General features: G+C 35.6%; 1 protein-coding gene across 1 annotated transcript in view; it reads left to right on the forward strand.

Annotated features, from left to right (window-relative positions):
* The window catches only part of Gycalpha99B (guanylate cyclase 1 soluble subunit alpha 2), a 112,638-nt gene that overhangs the window by 42,146 nt on the left and 46,031 nt on the right, over positions 1-24,461 (forward strand). Inside the window, exons 2-3 of the mRNA XM_028323764.1 lie at positions 817-1,043; positions 22,272-22,345. Coding sequence (XP_028179565.1) covers positions 849-1,043; positions 22,272-22,345 — 269 coding nt within the window. The 5' untranslated portion in view covers positions 817-848. The remainder of the gene's footprint in view (positions 1-816; positions 1,044-22,271; positions 22,346-24,461) is intronic.

Consider the following 24,461-nt stretch of genomic DNA (forward strand, 5'->3'; position numbering starts at 1 on the left):
GTGTTTTCAAATAATAAATATGACTACAGCTTCATGATTCGTTGTATATTCGCGGTATTTTTCACTGTATTACTACAAATGCATTTTTGGAATATTAGTCATTTGTTTTTTGCACAAATTACTAATGTCCCGTTAGCCCCTCGTACTAAGCTAAATATGCTTGTGTCACGAGTGGGCTCACCACAATAGTCGGGCGTCAGCGGGGTTCGAACCCGCATTCTTCGGATGACGAGTCGGCCAGTCCGACCCCTTCACCGTTCGGCTACCGTGGCATTGAACCTTATCACTGATAACTCAGTTTGTAATTCAACTAAAAGCTGTCTTCTTAATTCTTAATCTCAGTTCAATAACCTGTCCCTAAAATTTACCACTACTCTAACCATCTAACTTTTATTTAGTTCTAACTTCAGACATAAATTAATGAGTTTATTACGGTGCTTCTTCTCAGCACTAGCCAAATTGATACAGCTAGTCTCGCAGCGTTGTTAAACAAATTGAGACTTTTCTAGACTTTTATTTCGATTTTTTAATATTTACTAAAGTTTGACGACTTTTAAGTACATCTATGTTCATACATCATCTTCGTTAGGTTAGGTTAGGTTTATCCCTGTGTATGGGCGAACCCAGATTCCGAGCAGCTTCTGAGGGGGAGGGGGAAACAGATTTTAGGCAGTATCCCCGCTTAGACACTCAAGGACGAAATAATAGGGTCGTACCATTTGCAGGGGGGCAGCTGCCCTTCTAGCACCCCTCGATACGTTCATATCCCTGTATCCAAGATTCAACCAATTGAAATTATACATGTATTGTCCACAGATGAAGCGGACCAGTTAACGCACGCCGTCACCATGACCTGTCCATTCCGGAGAGCGTCTTCGCAGCACCAATTCGCCAACGGCTCCGGATCCGGCACCAAGAAACCGGAGTTCCGGTCGCGGCAGTCGTCGGTGCATCTGCCAGGCCCGGACGAGGATGAGGGAGAGAGGAATACCCTGACCCTGAAGAATCTGAGCGAAGCCCTGCAACTGCTGACGGCTCCGTCTGTAAGTATTTTCTTTCAACATTATACAGTGTGTTTGGGATAGGGCTAGCGATGAAATATAAAGAAAAAAGATAATGAATTTTAGTTTTATTCATTATCCCCCAAGGTTTTCCACAATGAACGAGTTTGCGCTGCCCGCATCCAGGCTCTTTACGCGACCATTGTTATAATATACCATATTGGCCTGAGTGTGACTCTACTTTACACAACTGAACTGCGCTTCTTCATACTAAATGCAAAGCTGGGCCACTCCGCCTGCAATCATAAACTAAAGTCTCCAGGGTGAAGTAACGCAAGGTTGCCTGCTCAGTAATACATGGAATAAGTTATTAAACTCAAGGCAAACTGCATGTTCTCAGCAATCTTAATGTAAATAAAACATTACTGTTTTAATTACAACAAAGATGTCTGGGTGAATTTTATGTGACTTTTGTACCCTTTCTTATTTTTATCGTAAAGAGCTACGATTTTTTTATAAATCTTGAATCGTTAGGTACTCTCCTCTGCAGGATATTAAATTCTTCTTCTGTAAAATTATAGTAAACTAGCTGTGCCCGCGACTCGAACGTATAGAAATAGTTTGAATATTTTTTCCCGTTTTCGCAATATTTTTCATTGATGCTCTGCTCCTATTGGTCGTAGCGTAACGGTATACATACATACAGCACATCTATCTCTATAAGTGGCCTACCCATCACAAAAAAATCGTTCCTGAGATTAGTGCGTTCAACCAACCAGACTCTTCAGCTTTATAATATTAGTAAGTATAGAAGTATAGCTGACGCATATCGTTTAAAAATATGAACCTATTACTTTATTATTACTTTTAAAGTTTGATTTACCTACTGAAATCTCATCATGAATATCGTTTTGTTTCCACTACAGGAGCACGCCCTTTCTAGTCTATCAGAGAAAAATGGAGGCTATACAGGGTGGAATCGATAAGTGATCTCATTCGATTATTTATAAACTATACAAGATATCGAAAAACTGGTTACTGATCCTGAAAGTGCTTCACGAGCTCTATCCAACGGTACCAAAATTAAGTTAAAGAATTAAATTGATCTATCCGAAAATTGAATGTTTTCAGTCTCCATACTAAATGAATGCCAGCCAAACAAAATTAAAAGTATTTTTTTTTTATTAAACAATAAACACTTAAAATGAACTCGTAAATTGCATTTTTATTTAAAATTATTCAAGGACAACATTGGTTTTAGGTTTTACTTGCTATAATATTATCAAGACATGAGTGCCATGACTGTGGCTGTACTAAATGTATGGAAGCTGAAAACATTGAATTTTAGGATGGATCCAGTTAATTTTGTAACCTATTATTGGTGTCGTTGGATAGAACTCGTGAAGAACTTTCAGGATCAGTAACCAGTTTTTGAATATCTTGTATAGTTTTTAATATTATGTGGTTTTACTAAATGTATGGAAGCTGGAAACATTAAATTTTTGGATAGATCCAGTTTATTATGTAACCTATTATTGGTACCGTTTGAAAGAGCTCGTAAAGCACTTTCAGAATCAGTAACCAGTTTTTGGATATCTTGTATAGTTTAGAAATAATCGAGTGAGATCACTTAACGTTTCCACCCTGTATGTACCTCATAAAGGTAGCAGGAAGGCACTGGATGCAGGTCGCTACCAACCGGTCAATAGGAAATTATCATTGAGGGAGACCTATGTTCAGCAGTGGACGATGATAAAATGGATGATGTGGCTGTGTGCGGTGTGTGATTAAAACAGCTCAGAGTCAGACTGAGCTGTCAGTGTGGTCTCTCAAATGATGTACAATGAAACATAAAACTGGTTTCATTATCAGGGCTTGCGCAATAAAAACAATTGTACGTAGCGTGAATACAAAGTAGGTTACCTAACGATCGATTGAGATAGAATGCGGAGTAGCGTCTTGATGGCCTCTGCGCAAAGCAGCGTAACCCGCAAAATAACCTTTTTCTTGAGTAAGCACTGTTGATAAGTAATATGCTGATAAAAAATATTTAAACTATCATACCGGTCGTCAAAACATAAATATTTTCAAGGAAATTGCAACAATTTTTAAAAACTTCAAAATATTTATTTTTACTTTTTTCAACGGATAATATAATCTACGAGCATGTATCCAATAAAGTCATACATACATAAACTAACTGTAGTTTATTCCACCATTATCTTCTCATGTTTATGTTAAAGGTTTCACACTTATGCCATTTTAGGTAGTAACCATCGATATGAGATCGGAATTCTATTACCATTCATCGTAATACATTGACGTCTCTCCATCGTAATGTTTTATTTATTTGGATACATAACTATTAATAAGTATACCGTAGATTGATACTAGGGGGAAACTTGGGCTCAAAACAAAAAGGGGTCTCTATCGAATCGAATAATTTTTTGTACGCCTAATGTACACAAACTTTAAGCTTATTTTTATGCGGTTTGGGCCAATTAAATTAGGCTTAAAATGTTAGGCGTACCGAAGGGCACCCCAAAAAAAGATTTAATTTCCCACCTCTTCATAGCAATGTCGATAAATAACATAATCATTACTGACGCCTATTTATTTATACTTGGCTACAATTTCAATACTTTTTGTTAAGCCAAATACTTCTAGTGCTAAAGTAACTCGCACATGTAACATACGAGTAGCAATGTCTTGTTAGAAATTACATTTTAATTACTTATGTAACATTATATCGAGGTTGGAATTATTACTACGACTTACCTACGTAAAATCATATTATACGGAGTTGGAATTATTGTTAGGACAATGTTCTTGGAAGGGATTTGAAGGGATTATCATTGTATGTGTACTCAATCAACATGAAATAACGTACGCCTGCCTATTATGCCATATTTAGCACTTAATATTGAAACGTGAATGATGTTCAAACCAGGTTATTCAGCAATAATAAGGGCGATGGAGCGTGCTATGCTCGGGGTTTCCCTGCGTGATCGAATCAGAAATGAGGAGATCCGCATGAGAACCAAAGTGACAGTGACAAAGTGACATAGCCCGCAGAATCGCTAAAATCAAGTGGCAGGGGGCGGGGCACATAGCTCGTAGAGCTGATGGCCGCTGGGGTAGAAAAGTTCTCGAGTGGCGACCACGAGCCGGAAGACTTAGTGGGAGGACTAGGTGGACCGACGATCTGGTAAAGGTCGCGGGAGGTGCTGGATGCGGGCGGCTTAGAACCGGTCTTTGTGGAAATTCTTGAGGGAGGCCTTTGTCCAGCAGTGGACGTCTTTCGGCTGAAACGAACAAAGATGCCATATTGTTTACCTTGACGTCAGTACCTATGTATTTTGTCATACAGACACTTGAAAGTTTAGGTGAGTATAGACAAGAGCATTTAATTGTAAAAGCCGCGAGCGAACGAGCCGCTTTAAAATGTTAGTGTATCATGGTGTATCATCTGTCACGAACCAAACATCATACATTTTACCTGTATTGTACCATTCTCAAGAACGTTACATTACATAGAAATGATCTATTCCATTTTACTTTTGAAATTAAGAGTTAACAGCAAATTTTTTAAATTATTAGATTAGTGTATCAATAGCTCAATAGATCAATCGAAATCTATTCATAAATGCAGATTGATACTTGAGTATCGTTTCATTAAGGGCCGAGTTCACAATACGCGCAACTTCTGAGTGGACTAAACTCCTAACAGCTACAGTTTGTAGTTGCACTTTGTAGTTGTAGTTATGATTAGTTTGTCGAGTTACGTCGTTAATGATACTGTAACGGAATCGAAATACAGGTCACTGTGGAATTGATGAAAGTTGGAGTTAGGGTGTTCTCTAATGAAGACCTCGTCTACTACTTCATTTTAATATTTCCTGGCACTTAAATGTATTTTTTATTCATTTCATTTGATAACCGATTTATGCCCGTTTTCGCCATCAATCCCTAATTTTTAAGTGACCCATATGGTAACACATGACAGGAATTTTGTTTTTATAGGGGTCACTTCAAACCGGGCATTATTCAAGCAATGCATTTTGCAAGATTGCAAAAACACAAATCTGACTCTAACGTCTCCCTGGGAAATAATGTAAGCTCGTAAAATGCTACTAAACTCAACCTTCAAAGGGTAATGCATCGTCATGCGACGCGTCCGTGCCACGAACGTGTCACTTGTGAACTATTTCTCTGAATTATTCGTTTAAATATGTATATTAGATTCGTAGGTACCTACTACCTTATTCCGTGACTTATATTGTATTGATAAATGGTAGCGTGCCCTTTTCCTGAAACAAATACGGCTTATGCGTATACTTTTATGTAACACTTACCTAGGTGTAAATAAAGAGTTTATTTAATCAGGTTAGCTGAGCAACGAGTACGTTATAAATACTGGTAAATAATGTTTTGACGTCATTAATCTAAGTATACTTTATTATTTATCAGAAACTTCTAGATATCAAAATACCCGTTTTTAACTAAACTTATTAACCGTCTAAAACAGTTAAATTTAAACCAACAGTGGTTTCATTTCGACCGCAAACGTCCACAAAATTGTTCATAAGCCGTCCCAAAACTTTGTGGGACAACCAAAAACGTGCAACACAGGAATGCAGAATTTATATCGACAAAACCGATTATATTCAGTGAGTCTATTCCATTTCTATATCTATTCGCCTGGTCATAGGCTTGTCGAAAATATATCGATATATTGGGCTGTATAAATATTTATTTCTATTATTTACAAAACTGATTCCAGGTATGGAAAATGTTTAGAAAAACATTCCATGTAACTATTTCTATGAACTGACGTATCGCTAGCAACGGATGCTGTTTCATAGAAATACATAGAAACCAGTAGTATCGTGACAACACGTCGTCTACAGTTGCAGAGGAACCGACTACGAACTTGCACTCAATGGGGATGTTGCCTGGGTCAAAAAGCAAGAGTTTTAATTAGTCCGTCAGTTAACTTATCAAAAAATACTTTACACGTATTTTTCACTTTTTCAAACTAATGAAAATTTAAAGAGATATAGCGCCCCAAAGTTCATAAGAAGAGGCCCGTGACGTCACCGCTTGCTTAAAAATGCCGCACGTTGTGACGTCGTGCGCAACTTCAACGCACCATAACTATGTAATTATTTGTTAGATTGACAAATAAAATTATATGTGTCCAATATTTTTTGATATTAAACATTACGGACTAAAAAAATTTTTTTAGGCAACTAGCCTATTTATGTAATTTCATTTATTATTTCAATTTCATATTTCAAATCCCAATTTAGAATCGAAACAGGTTTTTGTAGTTTCATAAAACATTATCGACACCTAAATATCGACGTTCTTAGCACATCCCTAGTCCATGTTGGAATCTCATCCCGAATTTGGTTCACGGAAAATTGAAACGATAACATTTTCAGGTTTTGCTTGGATTTTATTTTAGAGGTGAAATTCAAAGAAATATGATTTTGATTTTAAAAAATTTAATGTTTCTCGTTTTATCTACGAGTACATCCAATAAAATGATTTATAATTACAATGATTAATTTCTGTAAACCTCTGAATACTTTTAGGCCGAGTTGCACGATCTTAATTTAGCATTAACAAACGCTAAAAATCTGTCAAACACCATACAAGTAACATGGTTTTGTTATAGTTACAGTTAAAGTAAGTTGGTGCAACTCAGCCTTAGTTATACAGCAATTATAGTCAAATATGAAATGAACCGCTAAAGTCGTTTCTGAGACTAAAAAACAAATGTCATACTTCATTAACTCTTAAGATCCAAACGAGTTTTTAACGACGCACAAAAAAACGATACAATTTATCGCTAACGACAGCCCAAAATTCGCACACAACGCGACAACTGGCCGGATCTTTTTTTAATTTCCGAGAGGTGACAGCTTTCATAATGAAACTTCCCGAAAAAGCTCCCTCAGCGATGGGGAATATTAATAGACTAAAATAATACATTGGCTTCATCCGGTTAGTTGTTATTTTTAACTGGCTTGAGAAAAAGGCGGAGGTTCTTAGGAAATCATCATCTCATGTTGATGAAATGATGGAATGTTGAACTCCTTAATGCTTAGGAGTTGGAGGATAATTCTTTTCATTTTATAGATAAGTAGGTATAGTTAATAAAATCGGTGCCAGCAAATTTCATAGTACGTTCATAATTTTGGCACTGATTCCGAAAGTATCAATAAATTATGGTACATATTATATTAACTCGTCCTAATTTAGTCATTATTTTATACTTTTTGAGCATGATTTTTGGAATCGGTTTAATTTTTTTGTTAAAATTAATCATTTTATTTTATACCTAATCCATTTGGAAAAGAATTAGGGGGTTATAATCATGATTTATATTAAAAATGTTCCCTAATATGACTTATGGAATGGAAAAAGTTTGGTTTGATGTTAAAAGTTATTATTGCTGGGCAAATGATTAAAAGCCATCAATTGCCGGTTTGAAGATATTTTTGTGGTTTTATTTTTACCTGAATCGTGTTCAAACGAACCGCAAACTTTACTCTTTTGGAACAAAGTTTATGGAGATGAGATTATTGGAATTATTTATGTTCCACTTGAAACGATGTATTTACCTCTCCCGTTCGAAATATTATATGATTTATGTACTCATATCGCTAAAAAATATTTTAGAATATGAGTGAGACAAGTCATCATCATCAATCATCATCATTATGAAGGTGCACGACTCTCTCTATTTACTCGAACCATAGCCAAATTGAGGATTTAGAAGCTCACTCATTTAGGTATGGGTTACCTACGTGAGTGCGACAAACGTTACATCGAATTTTGTTTCTTCGAAAACCTTTCTGCGAAGTTATTATACTGCGACGCCTTGTTATATCGATGCCTTGTTACTGCGATGTTACGTTACACCGAAAAACTTTACTGCGTTTGTCGCACTCACGTAGGTAACCCTTTAGGTATACACTCCCCACCTGGCCAGACGGGTTGTAAACATCAGAACTGGGTGTGCCCAGTATCAAAAACATAAAACTCTATTACATGCATATTTTATTACCTGGTCTTTTGTCCTTTTTTTCACTTTGTTTAACACCTAATCCTTTCTAAACCAATATTGTTGTTTGTCTCAAATTCGTGTCATCTGCCCTAAATCTGTCGCGTTTAATTAAGCTACAGAAAATTAATCACTTGGAATGGCGCCATAACTTGTTATGCTCAACACAACATATTCGCAGGTGTTTTGCTTAAAGTGGCATATTTCATCATCGTCATACAATCATCGAACATAGGCCTCCCCCAATGATTTCCATAAGGACCGGTTGGTAGTGGCACAGAATACATAAGTAGTGGCCTGCATCCAGCGCCTTCTTACTACCTTTATAAGGTATGAAGTGGCATATTTTTGTACTAAGACTGTGGACTCGTATAGAGTGGACAGAACAGTGTTTTTGTAACATGATTGAGAGTAAACATGTAGTCATCATAATAAATATGCAGATATTGTCGCTTATCATTTGCCACCTGTCATTTACGTATATTAATATATCGATCCTACACTTGACTATTTCGTATTGCTTTTTGATCAATTTCTTTGATTGTTGAAGGATAGTTTAACTTTCGCTCAACCTTACCTTGGTTAGTTAGATTAAGACTAAAAGCTGACAAATTCATAGATTTGCATTAATTTAATTTGATTTTGGAATTTCAAAACTCCATCATGGTACTCTCTACACTCATCAGCTAGCAATTACCAGTTAAATCGATCGCAAATGTCGGCTTAGGCGCGAATGTAGTCATAGCAACACGTACCGTTATTTCCTGTAAACGAGTAGAAAGCAAAATCGACGACGAACAAATTGCTTCGATGTGAAACCGATGTGTTTCCAACAAACTACGTCTGGCTGGTGCCAAAGTTAAGCTGATTACAGACTCGATCGGCCCCTGTGTCCCAAATCTGCTCCCTCCAATTAAGCCAGGACCCGATCGCTCGAAGCGCGACATACGCGATCCAATCGTTTTCATTACTCACACGTGGACCTGGACACCCATCTCAAAACTAACCATAATGTGGTGAACATAAAGTTCGTTCTCAAACCTTTGGGGAAACTGCCAAGGTGCTTTATAAATTGCCTGTAAACATTTTGACAAAGAGACTGTGCCCGAGTTTGTTAGTATTAATTAAAAGGGCTGTATCTCAACCAGCCCTCATTTATTTTAATAACATTGTTAGAGCTGGGAAAATTAAAATTCCGAAAATTTAGGAATAGCGATACAAAACAATTAAAAGGTGTCTGTGAGATAGAATTCCGTGTACTTTTTAAAGGCATGTATTTAAATGATCTTTTTAAATTAGCAAAAACGGCAAATAAAAAAATCTAAATGGTCATCTATTTTAATGATTGATCCTCTTTCTTTGAGACATAAAATAAATGAAATCGATCGATATTTTAACCTCTTTTGAACTACGCAAAAAAAATTTGAGATGTAAAAATTATATCTGATCGTTACTTGTTGGTCCTCAAATATAAAAGAAATGAGCACCAAATATTCAATATTGTGATACTTTTTTAAATAATTCGATTTGTATAAATTATTTTTTGTCTATATCAAATAATCTTCAAAATAAAATAATTATGTTATGGTACTTATTTTTATTAAGTTGTAGTCAAAGGATGGAAACTATTTAAAGGCACTTGATGTTCAAAGATTTCTTTTTATTAAAAAAGCATACTTAACACGTTCACACTGCGTTAGCGGGTCGAATTGACCTTAGGTGCTGGATGCGTTGGTGCGGGATGGATATATTCGGTCTTTTCAGTAGTACGAAAGATAAATACTGTTTTGCAATTGTTTCGTCAAACACAGTAAATATTTGGAAAAAACAACTTATCAGGTCCTTACAACCCGATGTCGCACTAAAAGTAAACAAATATCGTTTAGTGCTTTTATCGTGTCTAATCGACCCGTTGACAGATGACTTTATGGTCACTGATCACGGTCGAGATCGGTATACTAAGGGAAAATCAACCTTGCGATTTAAAAAAAATAAAGAGGTAAAAATTATGATGTCGGGTTCAGGGATGTCGGAAGTAAGAAAATATTTTACATAGCGCCTCTAGTCCCAAACTAAGCAAAGCTTGTAATTTAAACAAACATGGCAATGTACCATTCTGCTTGCTTATTGGCCGCTAAGCCCTTAGCCAACTCAGTAACCAATGACGGACGATTGTCACTCAACCACAAAGTACCGAGTAAATTAAAAGATATTTTTTAATTAAAAATATTAACCAATAATATTTTTTGTTAGATCAAATATATTTTAAAATTAAGTTATACATAGATCGAAATGTATTTATTAGGTGATCAATATTCAAAGGCAAACTTGATATAAAAATCATCAAATTAACAAAATTAAAGATCAATAACTAAAAAAGAGGATCAATTATTATTTTTGATTACCAAATAATAAAAGAGTATGTTAAACATAAATATTATGTTACCTTAAATGAAGATCATTCATAATTTATCCGTAGATCAACTAATATAGACCCAATAATTAATATAAAGATAAAATATAATAAAAAACATCATTTATTTTTAAAAGTGCACATACAAAAAAGATCAATTAGTTTTTAGAGGATCAAATAATATTGTCCCCTTTTTAAATAGGCTTTGTCCCCTGTTCTGCACGCGTTTGATTTTAAATAAAGCGCTTCTTCGAAAATTTGGAAATACATAATGTATCAGCTTAAGATTCACTTATCAATAACATTTTTCTTTTAAATTAGTCAATAATCGTTAAGTACATTGTTCAAATTAAGATTAAGTAGTGGCTACTTTGATAGGCCCATGGGAAGCGCAACTACATGCAATCAAAAATTGACTATGATTGTTGGATAAACTTAAAACCTTCACTGGTTAGGTTTTTATTGGCAGTCAAGCTGTAGATCCTGGCTACACAGGAGTTGCAGCGGTGTGAACGAGAGTTGGGAATAATCCCAAATCCAGCTGGAAATAATGGTCGAATATTCTATCATTTTAGAGAGTAGGATCATAGATAACTTACGTACTTATTTGTTCTTTAATAAGGTTTAATATTCCTTAATGATTTTACAATTTACATCGTAAAACGTATTTAAATTACAACGTTGGCGCGGAGTCAAACGGATTCAGATAACACAAACAGGAAAGACAGAGGAACTCCAAAAACAAACCGCAAAGCGACGGAACCCGCTTATCAGGTTCCGTACATGTGTTAATACTAATATAAGCTTATTATTTCACAGTTCTACATAAGCACTAGATTCTTTATGATAACATAGCTTCTATAGATTTAGTACCAGTTATGTTTTATTCCAAGTGATCACATATGAATTGAATGAAGAGATCTGTAAATAAACTAAAGTCGCTGACATAGCCCAACGGATTAGTAAGCTGAAGTGGCAATAGGCGGGGCACATAGTACGCAGACCTGACGGCCGATGGGGCACCAAGGTTCTGGAGTGGCGGCCACGTACCGGAAAGCGCAGCGTAGGACATCCACCCACAAGGTGGACCGGCGACCTCATAAAGGTAGCGGGAAGGCGCTGGATGCAGGCCGCCGCCAACTGGCCGTTGTGGAAATCATTGGGCATTTAGCAGTGGACGTCCTATGGCTGAAATGATGATGATGATGATGATGACATATGAATTTAAAATTGATAGTCTTCAAAATGATATTTATGTTCATTACCTATTTAGGTTTAAGATAGCTCGAAACAATAAGAGTGATTCCATTCTTTTACTCGCAAATGTATTTGAGTATAATATCTATCCAAGATCTTCTAAACAGCAGGTGACATCAAGTACTCTGAAAAGTAATCTTTCACTCTCTTTCGTCTCTCACACACGTGATTGCTCGCTCGATCCGCTCTTTTCCACTGAGCTAAGCGAGCAAAAGCAAGACAATGAAGTAATTCTACTCATGCATATTTTCCTTCATGATCTGTTTAGATTGTGTAGTAACTTTAGTATAAATATCTTGTTAAAATTTTAAAAATAACCTTTCACAATAAGCCGGCCTCGATAAGATTTAATGATAACATGCTTTCGCCCTTATCATCAGATACTTTGGACAATTCATTAATTTATTTACAAATAATTAACGTTCAAGTAAAACAATAAATTATAACCCTGACACCCCGTAGCGAAACGCTTTAGCTCAGTTGAAGGTTTAAGGAAATTAAACAACTTGGATCAAGTTTCCCCAAAAGTCGTGATTACAGAATGTAAAATAAATAATAAATAAAACTTTGGACTTCTCCAACTTCGAGTTTCGCACCCATGAATTTGGTAAGTCCTTAAATTTTCAATGAAAGGGTACCGTTTGGAGATCTTTAAAGTTTTTGAAGAAGTACGTTGTTTTCAGATAAGCCGCTATAATTGTCTTGATACAGGCTGTTTCTAATTTATAATTGAAACGAGTGGCCTTATGGTTCGCCAACCCCATTGAATACGAGGCTTAAGAAAGCAATGTAGGGTAGGTATGTAGCATGATGACTGATGATAGATTAAAAAGGCGTTTCAATGGAGACTAATTACTGCTAATATGAATGAAGCAATTGTTTAAGCGCACTCATTGTTGTATGGTTTGTGAAATACAGTTCAAGGCATCTTAGAGTCATTACTATGTTTTCAAATACATATCATATCTCCCTCTTAAACAGAATAAGATAGAGAAGAGAAGAAAGAATAGAAATTAGAAAGCACTCTACGTCATCGACAAATATAACGTGACGTCATTTTGTCACGTGAAGTGACGCGACGAGCGTGATAAAAAATAATTTAATTCTAAACCCAAAACTTTCAACTTCATTATTAAGTTTATTTTTAAACAAGAATTTCCTTATTTCCTCCACTCTGTCCTGAGTTCCAGTGGAAATTCCACGAATAGGGTTGCCATCTCAAATTGCAAAATCAATTAAGTAATAGGTATTCGATTGCTGAAGAGATACTTTTACTTCACGAGGAGTAGGTACTTATTGGCTATCAATATTAGCATCAAGGCAGCGCCCTTTTTATCTACTGGAGGCGTAGCTAAAATGTATATCTGGATTAAAGAGCCTCCTGTTTTAAAAAGTAAATAAACAACATTATAGAATGCAATAAAGATTAACCTCACACACTTTAAGCTAACCAATATGCCATCTTATAGTAAGTTCCATGATTGCAACAAATACCTATCTCTATAATAGAGTAATTCTAATGTGTTGTCGACAGCTGTACTTCTTTCATTTTAATTTCTATCAATTGCGCTCAAATTTTTTAATAAGGGTACCTATACTTAACTAGTTATTAAGTTCCTCTAAGAAACAAACTTCTTGTATCTGTCAACCCTACATTTATGGAACAAGTTTTCCCAGGGACGCCGCAAGAATGTTCCAATAAGAATAGTTTGTTCCACCTGCAAATAAATGGGGGATTGATGTTCCAACCCTTTGGCTGAAAAAGCTTCTGTTTTTCCATTGTTTACGATATGTTCCGAGTAAATGTAGGGTAGTGTATTTGAATTGTTTCTGAAGTCAATAAAAGAACTACATATTGGTATTGAAACCAATGGTATGGATGGTTTTATTATGAAAATTACACTGGAATATGGAAAGTTTAATTGCAATGCTATTTTCAGGACAATAAAGGCTGATTACATAATAATTTATCGAATACACTTTTAGTTCTTGTTTACTTTGTACATGTATGACGGCTACAATAAGTAAATAAAACACATCACCACTCATTTGCGTCACGCAGTCGGGTAAAAAGAACAAGTTTTTTGAGTAGATCACTATGTTTATATGTATATCTGCCAATAACATCTCGCCCGCTAAATCTTCAGTTACTCCGTGATCGTAGCGCTTGAAACAGTGCCGAAATATTGGCGGCTCGTCAATAAGGTAGATGGTAGCAATCCTACCATATCCAATTTAGTTCATAATTTACACTGACGCGCCTCCCTGACACATTCAGTCAACATTCAGTCTAGGCCAAGTCTCTGCAGTGGAAACTAAAATAAAAAATACCAATAATGATGATGATGTTGATACAGTATGTTTATAGTAAGGACCTTGTTTTATTTGCTTAATTGTTAATTAGGAAGTAAGGTACTAAGAACTTTAATCGGAAATCGTGAAAAAGGCCTTAAGTGTCACATTCACAAACATTACTATGAGGTTTCACAGTGGGCGCGGACGCACAGGGTCACACACAAACCAATCACAGAGCTCTATTCAACCCTCGTTCGATTTTCTGCTTCACATAAGCAAGTATCGTTTGTGAATACGGGTGTTACTCTTCATAAAAAGGCTCCACGCCCTGCTTTGAGTTTCACAAGCTTCAATATGCGTAATAAAAAGCTTTTAAAGTATCCGAGCTCCTTTTAATATTATCGTCACTGAACAGACGCGGGTGATGGATGGGACACTTAAACCGATTTTTAAAGGCATGTTGCAAGTGGGAATGAACTATTAGTCTTGCGGACAGTGCGACGCGTGCGCAATTAATATGGGACAGAAAGAGTTGTGGCGAGATTGTGATAAATTGTAGGAGAAATCTGTTGGCTGCGACTTGTTTTAAAGCGTGGGAAAAGAAGATTGGGACAATGAATCAAGCTTAACAATGTGGCTTTCTATGAAGAATGAAGAAAGACGTCAGGTATTAAAACCTGACGCCTTTTACTTCTTTGATGACGTCTTATTCACTTTAACAAATGAATGTCGCAGTACATTTGGTTTTAGACTAAAATCTCATAATGGAAGTTGTTAAGCACAGTATGTTTTTGCAAGTAGGCTTTTAAAAAGCACTTTTACACGTCCCCGTATTAATGCTGAGAAGAAGCAGCGCAAGAAACTCAGTCACTTATTCAAGGGTTTACAGTCTTTAAAATATTATTTTTTCACTCTGACTTTCTTAAGTACGAATACTCTATACTTACCTATTGAGGCATTACCTATACATATACTTACGTATATTTGCCTACTTGGATAAAATGTTAAATTTTGGAAAGATGGAATTTTTGTTCGCTAGTGACTGCGAGCAAACATAGATAAAATGTGAGAGAATAAAAACATATTCATCAAAGTTATGTGTGTAAAGAAAAGAGAAAGTATCGTTGTTATGTGATTCTATTGAAGGCCAACTTCAATACTTACCTTACATGCACTATTCCACCTAGAGAATTTCCAATTCGAAGTACCCCAACGTCAAGTAGGGTGAAACCTCCGATTTTCTCCTGCCATCTTTATAAAAATAGTCGTGTTCGACATACAATTCTCATTTTACTTAGATAAATTTATCAGAAACATATCTAAGAAAGCTAACAGCCATTTAGGCGTTACTTAGTAACAGAACACCTTAAGTGACCGCCGGAGGTGTCGCGGCAGAGGCAAACGGACAAAAACGGCTCAAACCCTATATCGGGTTACTAATGGAGCCGTTGATTGGTTGCACGGCTTTATTGTGGCCGAAATGTCGTTAGCTCTAATTGTTCTGTATAACTGGTGTTATAGGAGAGGCTATTGACACTGTAATAGAACCCGAGGCGTTACATGGGCTACATTTTAGTCTCGTTATACGTTTTACGGAACCCTAAGTTCCGTAGCCAAATGGCAAAAAACGGAACCCTTGTAGATTCGTCGATGTCTGTCTGTCCGTCTGTCCGTCCGTATGTCACAGCCATTTTTTTCCGAAACTATAAGAGCTATACTGTTGAAACTTGGTAGGTAAATGTATTCTGTGAACCGCATTAAGATTTTGTTGCAAAAATAAAATAATAATAATAAATATTGGGGGCTCCCCATACTTAGAACTGAAACTCAATTTTTTTTTTCATCAAACACATACGTGTGGGGTGTCTATGGANAAGAAAATGAAAAATCGAAAAAAAAAAACATATGATGTACATTACTTTAAAAACTACCAACGAATATTGTTTTGAACAAGATCTAGTAAGTAGTTTTTTTTTAATACCTCGTAAATCGTAAACCGCTTATTACCGCGTAATCTTTCATACAAATAACTTAAATTAAAAAAAAAACATTTCATAAATCAATGGTACGGAACCCTTTGTGCGTGAGTCCGACACGCACTTGGCCGGTTTTTCTTTGTAAGATTAATTGAATACGAATATCCATATACATAGGTACTCTAAACGTTAATTAGATAGGTAATTAAATAATGCTTTTGTTACTGTTTTCAACACAATAGGTCAACGGTCGACGAGGTCGAACTAGCGTTCCTGGAATCTTCAATCGACAGTTCAATACCACCGTTGGGCTATTTTCATCTCCATTTATAGTTAACTAGTGATTTTAAAAGGCTATTGCGTCGGTTGATTGCAAGAAGTAATTAACTAGTAGAAACATGATTGCCATTTCAGGCACTGCGGTATTTTGGACGAAAAGATGTTACGTAGTTTCCCGAACGCTGCCCAGCCGAGTTGGATTCTCAAAATTGGACCTACCTAGCTGGATCGTTTGTCCGAGGTAGACATACTTGTCAACAATCTCGAGAGTTGAGCTCCCAACTGAAACTGGGTAGGGCGCAACATGGACATTCGACATAAGCTTCGTTTTGTCCATGTTCATCCTTGGAATCGCCTTCGTGCTCTGCTCCTGTACTCGGACCGACATGGTGGCGTTTTTGTACAAGCACTTCAGCACCTCGATATACCGATAGTCAATACGGCACCGCTGGAGAGATTGTAACACTGCCCAAGTCTCAATCGAATCGAAGGCCTTCTCATAGTCCACGAATGCCAAGCATAGTGGCAAGTTATACTCTTTAGTCTTCTGTATAACCTATCGCAGCGTATGGATGTGGTCTATGGTACTATAACCTTTTCGGAATCCGGCTTGTTCGGGAGGCTGGAAGTCATCGAACCTACGCGCGAGACGGTTCGTGATGAGTCTCGAAAACAGTTTGTAGACATAACTCAGATTTTATCACTATTTAGTTCCAAAGTTTTTACACAAAAAGTCATTAAAAAACTTTATTAAGTTCTGGCAGTTACTCAAAACAAAGTGTGTATCGACTATGTTACGACACAAAATCATTAATGGACAATAATTATTTTAATGCTATAAAAATTGACGAAACTGGATTTATCAAGTTTTACAAAAATAAATCTTCCAAAGTACGGCAGATATCCATTGAGCGATTTTTGCATAATCCCAACTAATATTATAAATGTGAAAGTAACTCTGTCTGTCTGTCTGTCTGTCTGTTACGCTTTCCCGCTTAAACCTCGCAACCGATTTTGATGAAATTTGGCATAGAGATAGTTTGAGTCCCGGGAAAGAACATAGGATAGTTTTTATCCCGGTTTTTGAAACAGGGACGCGCATGATAAAGTTTTTCTGTGACAGACAAAAATCCACGCGGGCGAAGCCGCGGGCGGAAAGCTAGTATAGTATAAGTCGCGGCCAATATCGCCATGCTAGTATGACTTTTTGTAGTTAATGACTTCTTGCAATCAGCCGACGATTGACTCTCAAAGGTTCTGAGTTTGATTCCCACTAACATCTGTATGAAACAATTACCTCAAAACTACATTCAAACAGAAATTCAACCTAATTATTATATGTTTTTGATTTCCAAATCGCAGGAAACAATCAAATCAAGAAATGAGCCTTATATTTCATTTTGCCTCACCTTTTCCCAATTCAGATTTGCTATACGGATTCTTATTCCATGTTCTATCCATAGGATATTATTGTGCAATACAGTAACCCTGACAGCACTACTATGGGCTCCCGGCTTCCAACGTAAGGCGGAGATATCCGCTTAGCTGTGACGTATCCTTGCCTAGAATTAGTTGGGTTTAGTCTGGCTTAGCTTTATGTATTTTTAGAGCAATGTGAAGTCTAAAATATATGGTATTTATATTATTTTATTTAAAATACATAAAGCTACTTACTTATAACCTCGAATTTTCCCGAAGACTATAATCCGGGCCTTTTCAAGGCGAGAGTGAATAGGCACTTACAGGGCAGATATGTACAGTCACGGAATGAAAAGGTTCGTCAGTTTACAAATTGATTCCTTCAAAGTATCGCGAGCACATATTACCTTTTGAAACTATGTTACAGAATAATCTCGAGTTAGAGAAAATATTCTTTAACTGTTCGTCAGTAAAGTTCAAAATTATTCAGATTTGTTTGACGATTTAACTTGTCAAGAAGATTATTATGATTGATAAACTAAAACCTTCTTGTTGGTTCAACCTGCCATTATCTATTAAATAAAAAACACTACATTTTGTAACATTGCACTGATGATGGGATAGAAAAATAAACAAATAAAACCTTATTCGTTAGCAAACGTCATATTTATTTAAATGTTAGCAGCACTGTTTCTTGCACGGTCATGTTGGCAGGTTTGACTCTTACAGTACCTAGTGCAAGCGAAAACCGACACTAAGGTGACGAACCTTTTCATTCCGCGACTGTACCATCCTAGACTGCATCCCACTTAACATCAGGTGCGATTGTGGTTAAATAACTGCCTTGTTAGGAATAAAAAAACTAAATGTATTTTAGAGGAGTATGGAGTAAAATATACTCGTAAGTATGGTAGAAGCAAGGTAGTAGAATTACTTATATTTTGTACCAAAGGAATTCCAAATTAAAAAAATATACATATTTAATCACAGAACGATCTTTTGTAATTTTCCTTGGAAAAGGTAAATATTTACAGTTGAGTTGCTGGAAAAATCCCACGGAAAAAATTCGTTGGCATGTTTCTTTTATAATGTAACAAATTAAGTATTTTTATTACTCATTGATTGTTTCAAGCTAGTGTAAAGCAGAAAATAACTGCTTCGTTTTTAAATTAAAATCGAGAGCGAATATTACAGTTGAGAAGACAAAGTTTTTGATGTATTTTCAAGGTATTTCTATTTTGAGACTGCGACAGACTGAGAGAATGTCGATCTCAATTATTTACTTACTAGCTGTGCCCGCGACTTCGTCCGCGTGGAATAATGACTTTGGGTAGGCACTTTTAATGATTTAGTCTAATTATTTTACAAATAGCTTTTGCCCGCGACTTCGTCCGTGGAGAAGTCGAAAACGTTCTCATACGATTATTTTTAAATGTTTTAACGTTATTATCTAAATGTTTGAATACTTTTAAAATATAAAAATCAGGTTAAATAAACATGAAAATATTTTTTCTTATATTTTATGAATATGCAGCTCGGCCTTTGATCCGGTGAAAGTTACTCGGTGGTATTATTTTTTTACAACGAAATCGAAAACTACACCTACCGCAGTATTATTGGTAAACTTTTTTTTATATTTTCCTACGGGTGCTAGAATCACCAAGCTTCCAGCATGCCACTGGCCGTGGGAGAAGGAGCTTTTCCTCAAGACTACTCCCACTACCTCAAGGGCCTCCGCCAAAACTCTCGCGCGAAAATGAGTTTATGTATACAGCGCAAGCAGGTGCCCGCGGCTTGACCGTCATGCATTACTATGCATTGTTAGGCGAGCGCACGCAGCGGGCACCAACTCCGAGGTTAAGTGGAGGCCCCTAGAGTATGATAGTCTTTAACATGACATGATTGTAAAAAAAATGCACTAATGAGTAATTAATATCAACTTTGAAGCAAATCACCACTAAAATAACTTTCTACCCCTTTTTAACATAGTTAGGGGGTGCATTTCACTAAAATACGAAACACATCTTCCATTAATTCTGTTATAGAATGCTTATGCGAAATTTGAAGTAGATTGAACGAAGGAATCTCGTTATCCCATACAAACTTTGCCCCCCCTTTTTACCTCCTTAGGGGTAGAATTTTGGAAAATCCTTTCTTATCAGATGCTTACGTCTTACAAAGAATACACCGTCCAAGTTTCAGGTCTCTACGATCAGCGGTTTAGGCTGTGCATTGATCCATCAGTGGCGCGCGCAGTACTTGATCATTATTTTGCTGCGATGATATTTTAAAACTGCGATATCTTCTAAGATATTTATTGAAATCGAATGGTGTAAAGGCCAAGTATGTTTAAAATTAAATACTTGTGATGAATAACTTATTTATTTGGATAAGGATTAATATCATGTTTATGAAAAAACCTCCGCAAATAATGCATTAATTTAAAACAGATTTCTTTTTGCATAAAAAGGGTTACTATGAGCCAACCTTAAAAGATAGACATATGCTATCGCGGACTTTTTTTTAGAATTTTTAAAGGGGAACAATTCTGTCATACATGATTTTTGCGTAACTTTAACCGTTTACGCAGCGTCAGCTCTCAAAAGGAAAAAAATCACTGATTTGAAACATTCTTCATTGGTGCTCCGCTCCTATTGGTCTTAGCGTGATGATATATAGGCTAAAGCCTTCAGGAACTAACGGGCTATCCAACACAAAAAGAATTTTTCAAATCGGTCCAGTAGTTCCTGAGATTAGCGCGTTCAACCAAACAAACAAACAAACTCTTCAGCTTTATAATATTAGTATAGAAGTATAGATAAACTAAATTCCATAGGGCATTCTTAGAGCCAAAATAGATGCTTGAAAGTTTTGAAATATTTGGCGTTGGCTATGAAAGAACAAATTTAAAAATGAAATCAGTATGACAGAAAACTTAGGCTGAGTTGCACCACCAAACTTTGACCGTAAATAGTAACGATAACCGGTGATTTTTGTACGAAATTTGATAGATTTTTGACGTTTGTTAAAGTCAAAGTAAGATAGTGCAACCCAGCCTTTAAACATTTTGAACGTTAAATTAAACCTATTTATTTATAACTGTTTAACAATATCATCAAACGAATTTCCAATATCATTATTACCGTGTTTAAAACGTATCTTAAACTTTTCATCTGAACAAAGCCCTCTACAATTCCTTTGATTAAATATTCAAGAACAACTTTGCTACTTATTCTTTTAATTCTCAAAAAAGGAATAAGTTCACCTAAGTTTTTGTACATTATAATTTGTTTGTCGTTTCGTCTTTGTCAATATTATTATTTATTGATTTGGACGAAAACTTCTAGGGGTTCTTGTGAACTTACTTCGGGAGAGTTTTGTCAGAAAGAAAAATAAAATTGAATTTCTTTGTGAACGCCAATTTCTTATTTATGAAGACCGAATTACGTGAACTTCGAAGGCTTTTGTTACGTTCCTTTTTGTTGGATGAGTTGAAATCGTTCGCGAATGAAAGTTTATCTTTTTATACCCATTTGTTTAATTTTTCGCAACTCTCGTTCAGTTGGAAAATTTAAATTGGCTCGATGTTTTGAGACGTTACAATATTGTCTAGCGACTCAAAGATTAGCACTGTTTGAATAAATTCAATTTTCTGTAAGTGCTTATTACGTGTAATGAATAAGTTAAGCTGACAAAGTTTGTATATATGTAGACTTATAGCCAAAAAGCAATATCTTACAGACTAACTTAAGATGGTAATGCAAGTAACAATAATCCCCGGTAGAAGGAACATAATTGGAACTGACTTAGATACTGTATACGTGTATTATCATGACATTTTGTTCTACAAACAAAATTATTTTATTTGATTTGTAAATTGATTTTCTATGTCGTGGTGTCATCCTTTTTGAAAAATTATTAGTTTTACATTTATATATAATTTATTTTTCTATTAATCAAATCCTATTACACTAGCAAGATACTGCTCTTGATTCTTTGGACTATCCCTATTACCTTACTAATCATTTTAATGCTAAGCACAAAAACATTTTCCTAGACATACTTGACTACTCAGTTTAAAATGGCCTAAGTCTAGTTTCTAAGCAAATACATGGTAATATATGCAAAGGAATCTCTCGCTTGAGCGAGAAATTAAAAATAATTGAGAGTAAACCTAATTAAGTAGTAGGCCTGCTGTCCTAGTACGTAATTAGGTTTATTCTCAATTCTTTTCATGTAAGACAAAAAAGTAGGCCAATTAAGGAGGTTAGGTATTGTAGGATTGTTTTCTTAAAAATAAAGAACGTTAAGTTGAGTATTATAGACTATTGCAAGCATTTACTTATAAGTTATAATAGAATAACGAGCCGCTCTATGAAATGTTCTACATTCACGAACTAAAAGTGCTTTTGTAAAACTAATCTTTTACCTGTATTGTACTATTCGTAAGAAAATATATTGTTCAACTCGTACATACTCGTAGGTATTAGGTAAACAAAAACGACAGTTTAAATTATGTAATGAAACAGTTTATTTATCATATTTTTTCTTTCCAGAATGAATGCCTGCACGCAGCCGTGACATCACTAACGAAGAACCAAGCGGAACACTATGACAAGTATAACTGTTTGTAAGTACCTACCTATCATATTTAACAAAATGATTATTATTACTATCATCACATTATAATTTATAAAACAAGCCTCACATCAAGTCCTTTCGCGGTAAACTAAAAAACTACTGAAAGCATTTTCATGCAATTTTCACTAACAGATGTGTGATTCAGTTAAAAGTACCTCATATGTTTTCAAAGAGAAAAAAACAGGATACGGCAAATCTCTACAAATAGCATGTGTCTCACACTTATTAGGCAAAAACAGAAAAGAGGCAAGTACCGAGACTCCAAAAAGATAAAAGCTAGATAGAAATAAATGCGGAAGTAACTCTGAAACTGAAAACGTGAAAATGTCCACTCTAATTCCTGAATACGAGGAAATTCAATTGATATTTTATTCACACTGCAATATATTACAAAATGAAAAGGGAGATTAAAGGATGTGGGCTTACGGTAACCTTTCCGTGAATCAATTTACTACACTCGGCGTCAAATAAATCGCACCTCCCGCGACAAGCACTTTCAAGCGTATGTATTCCCACTTCCCACCAATACTTATTGGCATCATTTGAAAGCCTAGTTCTAAGCTTTATTTCATTAAAGGTTGGTTACCCAAAAAATGTATCCTTTTTAATTAAAAGATCCCGTGTCTCTTGGATTTTTAATAGTGTTAATAGTTTACTAAGAAATTAAATGTGCTTAAGTTTATTTATTGGGCTTTCAAGTTCAAGTAACGCCAATATTGATGGAGAACCATGTTTAAGATAGAAGAAATCTTAAAAGTAATTATCGCGGCAGGTGCGATTTATTTGACGCCGAGTGTAATTTCCAACATAAAACGTAATTATTTTGTTTAATCTATCCAACTTTCTTTACACACGGGATTGAATGTGTAAAACAGTATTGAATCTACCTACATTCGCGGAAATAAGGTAAAAACATTATAGTAATTAAAAATAACCTTTACATTTCTAAATAAAACCCCAATTTACTCAAACAAGACCCATTACCAAGTAGTGAGGGGACAAGTAATGAACTAGGGACAATTAAATGGACTAGGGACAATTTAATGAACTAGGGACAATGTAAATTGTAATGAACTGATCTGGTCACTGACCGTAATTCTCGTTAGTGTAGTCGAATTAGGTAATTAACTTATGCTAATTATATTGGGTCATGAAATTTAATATGTCAAACCTGTTGAAGTGTCGTGTTAATTGTTTTTGGATGAGGTTTAAAATGAATCAGTTGATGTTCAGAATCTTCTTTGGTTCTTATGTTCATTTAGGTAAGCTGTTAGATTCAGACGTATATCTAACGTGGTTCTATTCCCACCCACATTTCCTTACTGAACACAATTTGATGACCTACGTACAATTTTAAAAAAAGATTTTGATCAAAATTATTTCTCAACAAAATTTTTTCTACTTCATTCTACTGAAAATATTTTTAGTTAAACACTATTCTATACAGGCTCAATCATTTATTTCTCGTACCTGTCCATACGTCACTATTTCGTCCACTCAATCCGCAGTATGGAGTGCTAAACAGATTTTTACGTTCCGAACCGTTGGAAAGAATTTCGTTTAATTGCCTTCAGGCGGGGTTGTAAAAATAATAGCCTCCGGTATAAGCTTAATTACTCCAGTCTTCAGGGATTTGAGTGGGAATAGGGCTTTTTTAAATGCGGAACACTTAGAATAATGTATATTAAAGAAACTTTTTAGACGACTAAAAATAGAATGAATAATCCGGTCAGTGAATAAATCAGAATTGTCGATTATAAATGTTTTAATAACGAAATCAATGTCAAATCAGCAGCAGACTACCATTAGTATTTATTTATCTAAATAAATTCTTTATTGCACACAAAAAATTGCAGTACAAAACGACAAACTTGTAACTTAATAATAAACTAATACAAATAAATAAGATGCTAAAACCCCATCGCGCAAACTGCGCACCTCGTTGGAATGCGACTCTTTCTCCCACTTATTCGCACACCTCCGCGTTCGCCGTCCGTACCAATAGGTACGGCTAGCACGAAAAACTTTGAGTTCAAATCGTTTGCGTACTCAAATCGCCACCAAACGATTTAGTAAGAAAACTACAACAGCGCCCTTGTGAACGT

The sequence above is a fragment of the Ostrinia furnacalis genome, unplaced genomic scaffold (assembly GCF_004193835.3).
Source record: "Ostrinia furnacalis isolate ACB-3 unplaced genomic scaffold, ASM419383v2 OfSCF0688, whole genome shotgun sequence".
NCBI classification, from domain to species: domain Eukaryota; kingdom Metazoa; phylum Arthropoda; class Insecta; order Lepidoptera; family Crambidae; genus Ostrinia; species Ostrinia furnacalis.